Source organism: Cibotium barometz, chromosome 60 (genome assembly GCF_041138505.1).
Source record: "Cibotium barometz isolate CiBa-2024 chromosome 60, ASM4113850v1, whole genome shotgun sequence".
NCBI lineage: Eukaryota > Viridiplantae > Streptophyta > Polypodiopsida > Cyatheales > Cibotiaceae > Cibotium > Cibotium barometz.
In genome coordinates, this window is record NC_141105.1 from 26,632,394 (window position 1) to 26,646,440 (window position 14,047).

The 14,047-nt window shown below is 43.1% G+C and overlaps 1 protein-coding gene across 1 annotated transcript in view; it reads left to right on the forward strand.

Annotated features, from left to right (window-relative positions):
* Window positions 1-2,909: 2,909 nt before the first annotated feature.
* The window catches only part of LOC147605181 (SNARE-interacting protein KEULE-like), a 61,932-nt gene continuing 50,794 nt past the window's right edge, over window positions 2,910-14,047 (forward strand). Inside the window, exons 1-2 of the mRNA XM_086793754.1 lie at window positions 2,910-3,602; window positions 4,103-4,158. Of these exons, the coding sequence (XP_086649880.1) occupies window positions 3,524-3,602; window positions 4,103-4,158 (135 nt within the window). The 5' untranslated portion in view covers window positions 2,910-3,523. The remainder of the gene's footprint in view (window positions 3,603-4,102; window positions 4,159-14,047) is intronic.

Below are 14,047 nucleotides of genomic sequence, written 5' to 3' on the forward strand. Positions count from 1 at the left end.
ATCAAAAATGAAAGCATGACTTCTACTTTGGTTTACATTAGAAATATCTCAATATACCTACCTTATGGAAGGCAATATCTAAAGAGAGATGATGCATTATATTTGATTAAAATTTTAATGTCTTTTTGCACTAGTTAGTTTTTGGTTTACCTTACATCTCCTTGAAGTGCTATATATGTTAAGTTCAAAGCTACACATTGTTTAGACAAAAAGTAATACTTTTCAAACAATAAGCTCAAAAAGATCTTTTAACTATCAATGGAGCCCTCTTTGAGTTAAAAAATGTGCATTTATTTAACTTACTTACATAATAATTCATAATCATTTATAGAAGTGAGAGATCATTAAAAAAGCTAATAGTGTATATAATACAGTGATTGGAATACTTTTCACACATTGGTTATTATATTATATACAACATTATGACCTAAATTGTATAATGACAATTCTCTTTTTTTAATGTTCATTTGATGCACGTGTGGAAAGGTATAAATATATTCAACATCCTTTGCATCTTAACATTAACTTTAGAGCTCTTATAGTACATGATAATCAATTTACAAAATGAGTATAAATAAAGCTTTGGCACACTTAAAATCATGTCAAACTTCAAGGACATCCTCGAGGATATACATCACCCTAGTTTCTTTGGTTTACATGGATAAGAAATCAATGTCCAAGATACTTAGAAAAATATTTCATAAGCATGGGTGTGTAAACACTTTTTTGGAGTTACAAAAGGAAGGCACAAGCACCAATAATTGATTGGATTATCACAAAACACTAGAAATATGCTCATTATGCGCACTTCATTGTAATGGTGGACTACTTTTTGAGATTTAAACACAATATACACATTTATCATAGTGTAATGGAGAGTAGAGTCATTATGTAACCTTTCTTAAAAGTTCAATATAGGGGGACAAGGTGATAATTGAGGCTATAATTGTGTGCAACATTATGTACAAAAAATAATCACAATGCGAGAGAGAGAGAGAGAGAGAGAGAGAGAGAGAGAGAGAGAGAGAGAGAGAGAGAGAGAGAGCACGATTTGTGAAGTGTCATTTATGTGACTTTGAAGCTCTAGAAGAACAAGGGTTACTTCAGTATGTAAAAGCATTTAAGAAGTCTCCTCTCTTTCTCTACTAGTATCACCATGTGAATGCATGTGTGTTCAAAAAATTTATTTGAGACATCATGACAACATTAGAGAGAGAGAATTATGTGCTGGCATAAGTTTTTTCAAGTGTCATTTATGTGACTTTGAAGCTCTAGAAGAAGGAGGATTTCAATTTACAAAAGCAAATGAGAAGTCTTCTCTCCTCTCTTCCTCTCTATCGAAATGTTAAATCATGTGCCTTCGTAAATTTCCTTCAAGCCATCATGACAACATTAGACAGAGAGCATTTTAAGATACACAAGATTGCGAAGTGTCATATATGTGACTTTGAAGCTTTAGAAGAACTTAGGTTGGCAAAAGTAATTAAGAAGTCCTCTCTCTTTCTCTATCCACCACAACTGGACTCGTGTGTTAACAAATATTCTTCCAGCCATTGTTAGAACATTAGGCCTTTCACATTCCCGTCTCATGAGTTAACCACTCTTTATATAAACAAAACCTATTCCCTTGTTTTTGCATCATAGAGAAGATCGATACGTATGCTTTATAGAAATTGAATGAATTACACATATGTAGCACACATATAAATATAATACCCTTCCCTATTCCTCTCTCTCTTTTAGGCTAAGGGCCACTTCACAAATGTAGCACACTTACATAAACATAATACCCTTCCCTGATCCTTTCATAATACACTCATATAAACATAATACCCTTCCCTATTCCTCTCTCTCTTTTAGGCTAAGGGCCACTTCACAAATGTAGCACACTTACATAAACATAATACCCTTCCCTGATCCTTTCATAATACACTCATATAAACATAATACCCTTCACAAATATAGCACACTCATGTAAACATAATACCCAGAGAGGCGATGGCCAAATGTTTTTTTCTATTCACAACATGCGCAGACAACCCTCCCTGAGGCCCAAATGTGACAAGCCACTTGGCCTACCACTGCTTAGTGTTAAAAGCTGTAAACAACTAAATAATAATCTTGTTTGTGTGGTGTTTGTGAAAGGGAGGTGGACACCTTCAAGTAGTTGACGACCTTTTCTTTGGATGCTTGGGGCCATACCTACATTTGGCCGTTGATGTTTGTGCACTTGGGCTAAGATTGGGAGAAGCTTGAACCTCTCCTCTTAATGGTGTTGGTTAATGTAATTGTCATAGCAAGATATAAAATACAAAGAGTTCTACAAGTTTTAAAAAGAAGCACTTATGTTGATTTTTGATGATTATTGTTTATTCAATAGAAAGCATGTGAAATTTTCTCATCTTTACTTTTTAAGGTTGATACTACAAGAGTTATTTATACTTGTATACATATTCTATGTAGCTATATAGAAACCAATATATGTGCTTTGTTCATCTAGTTTATAAGGCTTGGCACCTTAACAAAGATGCTAATTTTGAGCTTTCACAAATGCTTTTGAGTTCTTTATATTTTTGGTGTTTACGTGACGGTGGTAGATCGAGTTAGGTTTAGTGGGTGAGAAGCTTCTATTTAAGCTCAAAACAAGTTGTGATGGAGGTGCCATTCTGTGTATGATTCTCCAATGCCATGATTCCTTAAGCCCATCCATGAGAGACTTTCTGTTTGGCAAGGACGTTGCTGTTATTCACACACCCTTTTGATTTATTTCCCCTTGCTTTATGGGGTGGTGGGGTGGGAGGCGTGGGTTTCGAACTCGGGTCTTGGCAGAGCTCCTGACTCCTATCGTTGGGCTATTGTCCCCTTGCAATGAGAGAGGCTTTTAATCTCCTTTGGGTAGTCCCCACCCCACTGAGACCCCAACGAGAGGCTGTGTTGTATTCAACGCCACCCTCAACGTGCACAAGAGTAGCAATTGTTAAGTCATGACTCATGACTCATGACATTAGATCTTGATGATTGATAAGGGGTCCGGACCTGTTTAGTGTAAACGGGGTGCTAATCAAAGGCTTTGTTAGTGATCTTGACCCTGCCTGCCCTTGCGGGAGGTCAATCCGCGGGCCTCGCCACACGTCTGCATCGATAATCTGCTGCGCCTCCGATGAAGCAGAAGCTTGGAAAACCCTAATCATGTCCTGCTTCTCTCACAGGTCAAGCGATCGCAGGCCCTGCAGAAGATAGTTGTTTTCTGATACAAAGCAACGAGCGCCGGATCCTGCAGGGCGAAGAAAGACAGAAGAAGAGAAGGGAGGGGTTAGATCCGTCTCAGAGAACCGTCTGATGCCATCTTTTCCTCGCCGGAACTTGCTGGAGCCCAACAACCACCCTTTGCGGACTATCTGAATCGGACGGCAGATTTTTCCGTCCAGCTTTGCAGAGACGCAGATCATATTGGCAGTTTTGCTTGCATCAAGATCAGCGCGTCATAGCTTTGTGAGAGCTTTGCAATCAGTTGCCGTAATCAATGGCAGATTCCGACGCTTCCTCGCACTCTCATTCTTCGCACTCCGGTCATAGGACCTTCCGTCAAGCTACACGAGAACGTGAGTACTAATGATGATAACAATCAGAATCGATGTCAAACACATCTAACTACTTTATTAAGGCTACATCAAGATCCCATGCCTTGTGTTGCCTTGCCTACCCTGGCCGAGCTATGTCTCGCCTCGCCTCCCTCGCCAGCAGGGCCACAGGGCCGGATCATGCCATGCTATACGCTCTTTCGCATCCTCGTTGACAGGATCCCTGGATCTCAGAGGGCTCCCACGGCACTTCCTTTGCATATTTTGTTCATTCAGTGCCCAACTTTTTGCCCGGTTGTCTGCCTGTATTGTCCGGTGTCTACCATCCCTGGTTGAGATGTCTACTTCGGGACTCATGCACCCTTCCCTTTACTTATCCGGGGCACGCTTGTTTTCCTTTTAACTTCCACCATGTCCTCTATTTTCTATCCAAGGGGACTGGAGTTCTTATTTATGCTACTATTAGGGTAACATTTTTTTTTGGGATATTAATTCTGAAACTTAATGCTGGTGCAATGCAGGTCTTCTTCATGAGATGCTCAGAACAGCTAGAGAAAAGGGTGCTTCTGATTGGAAGGTACGTTAAAATGTTGCTCGCTTATTACGAATTCTTTTTTTTTTTCTTTCTATCTTCTTCTTCTCTTTTCTATAACCATATAACTAAAAGATAAGAGTACATACTATAAGGGAAAGTACTCTCTTACAATAATATACAATGGTCGGTCCATAGTAAGTGCTTATGTATATGGCCTATGGCCCAAGTTCTTATGGCTACAAGCTTCCTTCTTTTGTAACAACATGTCTCTAATGTAATTCTTGGAACTTTGGGTTTCTTAACATTGCATCTACTGCCACCTAATCCATTGTGCTGACATATACCAGATCTACATCACATGCTAGAACTTTCTCTCTCACAAAGTGATAATTGTTGGGTAGAAGGGCAGCTAGCCTGCACACACACACTCACAGACACAAGCTGAAGCACACCAAGAAACGTGAGGGAGCTGGAAAGATGTACTCGTTGAATGATTAAAATGAAAGTACAATAAGAGTACTAAAAAGCCTAGGGCTAATAAGTGCCCAACACACAAGAGTGTGTTTACACGGGAAAAAAACCTGTGTCGAGCCACACAGGGAAAAAGTGTCCGTGAGTAAGCTGGGTTCACACCTAAACTAGCACGGGAGTGGCTGGGTGGACATGACCAACAAACCCCCCTCAAGTGAACGGTGTGAACGGATAGCAGGGTGATAAAGCTGTGAATCATAGTTACCGCGGAACGGCGTTCCGTCTTCCTGGAATGGTGGAACGCCGGTTTGGAGCTCAACGCATGCTCGGAACGCAGAAATGGCAGGCGGAACGTGACTTGTAGTGGAACGTGGTGGAACGGCGAGCGGAACGCCGGAACATAGGGCGGAACGCCCGGGCGTTCCGGCATGTGCGCATATGTGCGACGGCGGCGGCGACGGGTTTTATTTGCTGTTCGGGTTTATTTTGCGGCGTCTGTTTTTTTGGCTGAGCCTGCTGCTTGAGTGCTCTCCCTACCACTCCACCCTTCCTCTTGGCTGCCCCCTTGGCTGTCCCACACTCTCCGTTCCACCTATTACTCCACCCTTCCTCTTGGCTGCCCCACACTCTCCCTACCTCGTTGAGGCTTGAGTCTTGGTTGCCCCACTCTTTCCCTACCTCCTCTTGGCCCCTCCTCTTGGGCCTTGGCTCCTTCTCTTGCTCGGTTGGCACTCGAGTCTTGAGCAGGTAAAATTTAAAATTTGACGCAATGAACATTGGAATTTGGAGATTCTAGTTTGCTGCGTTTTTTTCCACTTTGTGGATACTTTACTTATGTCTCATGCAAGGGCATTTTTCATGTTTTTTTAATTTTCAGCCATTTATTAATTTCAATGGCACCTCCTCGTGGCATAGATGCAGAAAACAGACCCCCTTGGTGGAATGAGGTGGATCTTGTGTCCAGATATGATAGTACAAGAGGAGGAGGGTCACGCAAGTGGAAGTGCCACTTTTGTGGATCCATTAAGATTGGAGGCACGGATCGTGTGCGAGCCCATTTGTTGGGGGTTGCAAAGGCATTTCTGTTTGCCCTACAGTGTCAGAAGCAGATATCATACGATTGCAGGCAACACACAAGAGTGTGTTCACATGAGGAAAAAACTTGTGTCCAGCCCACAGGGAAAAAGTGCTCGTGAGTAAGCTAGGTTCACACCTGAACTTGCCGGGGGGTGGACATGACCAACAATAATGCACCTCAATGTGGTTCGTTCTAGCATGGTATACTGGGTTACTGGGGCCAACCGTATGCTACTCATGTTGTCACAATAAATGACAACTATCGTATCCACGAGCTTATCCATATATATCACCAAGTAGTTTCTGAAACCAAGCTACTTCACAAGCTGCCATAGTAGCACCTTTGTACTCTGTCTCTGTACTTGACAAAGTAACTATTGGCTGTTTCTTACTGCTCCAACTCTCAGCAGCACTCCCAAGCGAAAACATAAACCCACTAGTAGACCTTATATCTGCGACATTACTAGCTCAATCGGCATCTTGTACCCATGTAGATCTATCTCTGCACCAGCCACAGAAAAGTCCATAATCAACTGTGGACTATCGAGAATTCGTCTAGCCATATTCAAGTATGGCTTCCTAGGGGCTTGTATAAATTGACTCACAAGTCCAACAGCATAGCTCAAGTCTCGCCTGATTAAGCTACCCACTATGCATTTGTATGTAGTGGGGTCCTCCAAAAGCTCATTTGTATCTGCGGAAAGCTTTGTGTTTTGCTCCAATGGTACTAAAATAGACGTATAGCCTGTCATACCATACTTGGACAACATGTCTTAGCCATAGTCACAAGGGACGGGGGAGGGGGACGGGGACGGGAATGGGAACGGGGACGGGGGTAGGAACGGCACTTAAAAATTACTTTGTCAGTACCACCCACTCGCCTATACGGGCAAAGCTTGCATGTCCATGGCTGTGCACCACCTCCATGAGGGGATGGGGTGTGATTGACCTCATCCCACCATGTCCATCCCGTTGTCCTTCTATAGGTAGTTGGAACTTGAAGAGCCACTACCACAAGGAGGATGCCATGGATGATGGATGCCTCCTTGTCTCTTGATAGCTTGAGAGAGAGAGAGAGAGGGAGTGAGGCTTGAGCCTTGAAAGTTGAGGGAGAACTTGAGTGTGAGGGTGGGTGGGTGGATGTGTGTGTGTGTGTGTGTGTGTGTGTGTGAAGCTGGAGAGAGTGTGTGTGTGAGGGAGAGAGTGTCTTGAGAGGCTACAGCTTGCTTGTGTGAGCTTGAAACTTGAGACCTTGGTCCTTGAGGCTTGCCGCTTGAGGGAGAGAGAGTGTGTGTGTGTGAAGCTAAAGCTTGAAGTGTGAGAGGGAGTGTGTGTGTGGAAGAGAGAGGCCAAGGCCCAAAGCCTCAAAGGCTCAAGGCCTATGGGCCAAGGCTAAAGTCCCATGAAAAGCCAATCTTAGCAAAAAAAAAGGTAAAAAATGTGACCATTGCCCAAACAGTAACCTGCGGCGTTCCCATGTAGCCGTCCCCCACAACCGTCCCCTCCTGGATCCGTCCCCGAAACGCCGTCCCTTGTGAGGGACGCCTGACGTCCGTCCGTCCCCGTCCCACAGTGTTCTCGGGACGGCGTCCCCTCGTTCCAAGGGTCCGTCCCCTTCGTCCCGTGTGACTATGGTCTAAGCCATACTGCCTTTGTAATAATAAATTGCCATGAGGTGATCTCACCACTTTTATGTCCAAGAAATACCGCAGCTCATCCAAATCCTTTATCTCAAACTTCTACTTTAAAAGCCTCCTGACATCATGTATGTCAGCATTACTATCATTAGTGATAATTAAGTCATCGACATAAATGACTAATAGCATGATCCATGTATTTGTCTTTATCACATAAAGTGAAAAATCTGCATAAATCCAATGGTAACAAGATACTCCATGATCTTGTTTGACCATGCTTTGGGTGCCTGCTTCAAGCCATACAGGGCTTTGCGTAACCTGCACACAAAATTTGGCTGTGCATCACTCTCTTAACATGGTGGCTGCATCATGTATACTTCTTCTTGCAAATCACCATGTAAGAAGGCATTCTTTACATCCATCTGATGTAAAGACCAACCCTTTGGTGCAACCATAGCAATGACAGCTCTCACTGTTGTCCGATATATGTGTACCTACATTTGTCCTCAACCTGCCTGACCATGGACTATCACTGGATCCACTACTAGAGGACTCTCTAGGTCCACTAAGTACCTATGAGGATTGCTGCTCTACATGTGGTGTAGCATCAGTAATTCTTACATCTGTATCTTGTGTTGCCTTCACTTCTGGTGCATTCTAGCTACTCATCTCATCAAAAGACAACATCTTTGCGTACTTGCATCTTACGAGTGTTAGGGTTATAACATCTATAACCTTTCTGCTCCAAAGTATAATCAATGAAGATGCATTTCTTTGTCTTTGGATATAACTTTGTTCTCACTTCATCGGAAACATGTATATATGCAATACACTCGAACACTTTCAAGTGATACACATCCGGTTTTATGCTTGTAAACTTTTGTTCAGGCGTTATACCATGAATAGCTGCAGTGGGAGTCGTGTTCATAATGTACACAACAGTTGCTACTACATTTGTCCAAAAATAATGTGGCATAATCTTTTTAGATATCAAGGCACGTGCCACTTCTGCAATGTGTCTTTTTTTTCTTTCTGCAATACCATTCTATTGCGGAGTGTACCTGCATGTAAATTGCCTCTTGATTCCTTGCTTTCTCAAGAAATCATTGAACTCATTTGAGAAATACTCTCCCCTATCATCTTATCTCAGGCATTTTATTTGTATGCCTTTTTCCTTGTCAACCAAGACTTTAAATCTTTAAAAGTGAACAAACATCTCATTTTTCTTCTTCATGAAATAAACCCACACTTTCCTGGTGTGATCATCAATGAATGTTACATAATACCTGTAATCTGTAATCGTTGCAGTCTTGGTCGATTTCCATACATTTGAATGTATAACATCTAATGGCCTTGCACTGACATGCTTTTTGTGTGGGAAAGCATGTTTTCAGCCTGCTTACCAAGCTGGCATGCTTCATATGCTTTATGCATACCATCAACCTTAAACTTTGGTAAACCTGCAACAATATTTTGGACTTGCATAGACTTTAATCGTTGCATATTCACATGGCCAATGTGCTTGTGCCATATATCAATATCTACAATGACACTTGTTCCATGCGCAAACATTGCTGCGTTTACCTCAGGCATGTTCACATCTAATGTAAACATCCTGTCATTTCTGTTACTTTTTGCAACCAAGTGGCACTGATTTTTGAAGTCTTCCACAAAATATTCTTGAGGATTAAACCTCACTTGCAAACCCTGCGCAACCATTTGTCCAACAGAAACTAAGTTCTTTGTAATATTCACACCATGAAGTACATCTACCAAGTACTTTATTTTGTCATCTTACATAGATAATGTCACTTCATCAACATGCGCAATGGGATGCGTAATATCATCACGTGTTTCTACATAACTTGTTTTTTTCATTTTCTACATGTCTTTAAACATGAAACCGATCCCGTCAAGTGGGAAAGACTCCGTTGGACACCCACACGCTTAATAGCACAACTTTAAAACCACAAATATGAAATGGACAACTTAAAACAACTTGAAATTTAAATGAAATGAAATGGAAAGATGGACACCAGCACTGGGGCCGGAACGGGCCGACCCCCCCCTCAATATATGATATATTTATTGGGAGTATTTAATGAATACAATGCTCCATGGGTTCCAAGAACCAGATAATGTCCATGTACATATGAAAACAGTACCAAACAAGTAGGCTCGAATTTCGATGTAGAAGCTCGAAGCAGAACGACCACTAGTGTGGTCCAATCTCTACGGTCCTGTGCTTTCACTGGACTCCGCGGAGAGCACCTCACTGGTGTTCCGAGACCACGCACAAACAGGCGCTCTCGTACTAACGCCTGGCTCTCCCGATCTCAGCACCTTTGGACCGAGGTTCGCCAATACAGCTTGGACAACCCGGCACCGAACGGGTGTGGCCGTAGAGGGATGAATCCCTTATCAGATTTAAACAGAAAATGCTTTACTCAAATCTGAAAATCACTTACTTGTAGATGGTTGATAGAAGACCAATACTTGTGGTTTGCTGAGGCCACCCTTGTTGAAGAAACAATTGCCTTGTGGTGAACCACCAAGACAGGTACCACCGAAGAAGGCCACAGCCGCCTGCTGTGAGAGAAGGAATACCCTCCGCCTGGCTGCAGCGTGGAGGAAAGATGGTGAGCAGCCGCCTGTAGTTTGTGGGCAACCTTGCTGAAGAAACAGGCGCAAGTAGTGAACTGTAGATGGTGGGCAGCCGCCTGTAGATGGAGGCCCACAACTGTGTGCAGGAGTGAAAGGCAGCGCAGCCTGTATATATGCAACCACCTGCTGAAGGGACAACAGTCGCCTGAGAGATGGTGTAGATGCCTTGTTGAGAGAAGGTACGCAGCAGCCTGTAGAACTGTGAGTGCCGCCGTCTGCTTGAGGGAGAGAAGTTGTTACAGAAGGTACACAGCCTGCGGTACAGAAGGTACAGCCTGCAGTACAGAGGGTACAGAAGCAGTTGCAGCCAGCCGCCTGGGGAAAAACAGGCGCAAGAGAAGATGATCGCCGGTTGATGAACATGCGCCAGATAGAAGCGATGGATTCTACGCTTGAAGAGAGCCCTTTTTTTAATAAAATTAAAGTGAAGATACAACTAGAGATTTCCCACGCATGCATGAAGGGAGACTAGTGGGGGTTGGTGACCATGCCCACCCCCACACTCACTTAAAAGTGGGGCTCCCCACCTTGGCCCCTAAGTGGGTGCCCACTTTTAAATAAATGTGAACACCTAACCTTATAAAACAAAGGGGTTAGAATAAAATATTAAAACAACATGTGCAACATACTTACCACTTGTTCACATGCACTAAAACTCGTCAGAATACAAAGCAGACTTCACGACTCACTGGCAGGCGTCCCCGCTCAGTAAGTAACACGTCAAGCAGGCAAACACACAAATACATGTCATGCGAAAACAGTTTCAAGCATGCAAATCATGTGTGCATGTGCAAATAGTAACATGGACATATCTCCCGTTCATGGAACAAGTATAAAATATCTGTCGGCACAAAACTGGCACGACACATAAAAAAAACATAAAAACCTGGTCTTCCTATGGAGTGACAGTCCCATAGGTAAGACAGTTCTAGGCACGAGTCTCCCTATGGTGTGACAGTCCCATAGGCAAAACACGGCACGAATACTGGCTCTTCCATGGCGTGACAGTCCCATGGATCGAACACAGTCCAGGTCATACACGGGTGGCACTGATCTGGCTCCCGTCCATACGACACCATCCTGCTAACACACGGGTGGCACCAGTCTGGCTCCCGTCCATGTCAGCAAAATACTGGCCTCTTCACACGAGACACTGGCCTGGCCTCAAGTGAACGAGACGCAAAAACTGGAGATGGACCAAATGGTCGGCCAATTGGTGACATCCCCCCGGGCTTCTAAAGAGTTGACCTCAACTGAAAAGCCTCAAGATATGCTTGCAACAATTGCGGATAATCTGCAAAATAATCCTCATTTACCCATTTGGCATCAATAGGCAAATAATTCTTAAACTTTACAAGGTATCTCCTGGAAAGCTTTCCTGCAGGTAGCTTTCTCTCTTTGTGAAAAACAATCTGTTCTGGCTGGAGGATCTCCTCAAGCTCTTCAATCTCTGGCGGATCTTCTGTGACAGGCTCATCAGGATCTGGCCCCACATATTTCCGAAATAGACTCACATGAAAAGCATTGTGAATCTTCCAATGACTAGGTAAAGCAAGCCTGTAGGACACTTCATTGATCTTCTGAATCACCTTGAAGGGTCCATAATAGCGAGGAGAAAGCTTAGGATATGATCCTTCTCGTCCTGGCCTCTTCCGAAGCCTAGCCTTCTCAAATTTCAGCAATACCCAATCACCTTCTTTGACTTCCATGTCCCTTCTATGCTTGTCAGCAGCCATTTTATGCTTATGCTGAGATCTTGCAATGGCTGTCCGCACCTGACCAAAGGCAACATCTAAGTCACGAACATATTCATCAGCTGCAAAAATCTCATCCTTTGTACGAAGGATGGGTGGCAAGACCACTCTGCCATAAATAATCTCAAACGGAGCCTTTCCTGTGGAAGCATGGATTGTATTGTTGTAGGCAAACTCAACAAGTGGAAGATACTTCTCCCATGCACTCTTTTGATCTGCCACATAACATTTCAATAAATCCAACACGGCTGAATTTGCAGCTTCACTTTGGCCATCCGTTTGGGGATGATAAGCTGATGAAAACTCAAGCTTAGTACCGATATTATCAAACAAAGCCCTCCAAAATAGGCTTGTAGTCCTGGGATCTCTATCCCCAACAATGGATTTAGGCATACCATGATGCTTGAAAATATTAGCAAGAAAAAGCTTTACCATATGATCAGCTTTAATGGTTTTCTTGACGGGCAAGAAGTGAGCTTGCTTGCTAAACCTGTCCACAATAGTCCAAATAGCATCATGCCCATGCTGGGATCTAGGCAAATCCATAATAAAATCCATCGTGATACTTTCCCAAGGTTGCGAGGGAATAGGCAATGGCTGAAGCAAACCTGGAGGCTTTTGCCTGTCAAATTTCACCTTTTGGCAAGTGATACATGCATGCACATAAGCCTCAATGTCTTTACGCATGCTTGGCCAAAAGAAATACCTCTGAATCATGCGAGTAGTAGGCATAATACCTCTATGACCAGCATAAGGCGGAGCGTGACATTCGTCCATAACCTTTGGACGCAAATCCTTCACCACACATAGGCAATTATCCTTCATGAGATAACCCTCGTTGATAACATAAGAGACATGTGAATGACCAGCCATCAAATCAGTCCATATATGGCAAAAATCAGCATCCAAATGATACAAATCTCTCATAGCAGATAGATCTCCATGAGAGGCCACTGAGACTGCAGCAACATAAGGCCTCCTAGATAGTGCATCGGCCACCACATTTTTCTTTCCTGGAGTATGCACAATCTGAAAATGAAACATCGAAAGAAAATTTGCCATTCTCATCTGCTTCTCTGAAAGCTTGGTTTGAGATAGAAAGTATCTCAAGCTTTGATGATCTGTCTTGACTACAAATTCAGCCCCAAGAAGGTAGTGTTTCCAAATCTTTAAGGCGTGAATTACAGCCAAGAGCTCTTTCTCATAGATATCCATATGAAGCTCAGCATCATGCAAACGACGGCTCTCGTATGTAACTGCATGCCCTTCTTGATTTAGGACAGCTCCTATGCAATCACCACAAGCATCACATTCAACCACGAATGACTTGTGCAAGTCAGGAACAATCAATACTGGACCACATATGATAGCATGCTTGAGCTGCAAGAAAGCATCCTGTTCCTTTGAAGTCCATTTGAAAGCAGTTTTCTTCTTCGTGAGATCATGTAGAGGAGTGGCAATCATAGCAAAATGCCTTATGAAACGCCTGTAATATGAACATAATCCCAGAAAACTACGTACTTGATGTACGTTTTGCAATTCGGGCCAATTCCGAATAGTCTCTATCTTTGCAGGATCCATTGTAACTCCATCTTTGGATACAATATGTCCTAGATAATGAATCTCTGAAAGGAAAAACTCACTTTTCTTGGCATTGACGAAAAGTTTATGCTTCCGCAACTCTTCGAACACTGTGACCAAATGAGTTCTGTGTTCCTGCTCATTCTTGGAGAAAACCAAGATATCATCAAAGAAGACTCCTGTAAACTTGCGATGAGGTCGGAATATCCTATCCATCATACGATTAAAAGTAGCAGGAGCATTGGTGAGACCAAAAGGCATTACCAAGAATTCATATAATCCGAAGGCTGTCCTGAATGCAGTCTTATGGACATCTTGTGGCACCACGCGTATCTGGTGATAACCACTCTTCAAATCAAGTCTGCTAAAGCAAGCTGAGCCATCAAGCTTATCCAAGATATCATCAATACGTGGAATAGGAAATCTGTTCTTGATGGTAAGCTTGTTCAAAGCTCTATAGTCTACACACATACGGAATGATCCGTCCTTCTTTTGAACAAGAAGCACAGGAGAGCAGTAAGGTGAGGAACTGGGCTGAACCAAACCTTTCTCTAAAAGCTCGTTTACTTGCTTCATAATTTCTTCTTGTTGTGCAGCACTCACTCGGTATGCGGGTTTGTTAGGTGGAGAACTACCTGGCACAAGATCTATGCGGTGATCTTCGGGCCTTTGGGGAGGTAATTCACCTGGCAACGAGTCAGCAACACAGTCGTTGAATGCATTAAGAAAATTCAGCCTATCATTAGA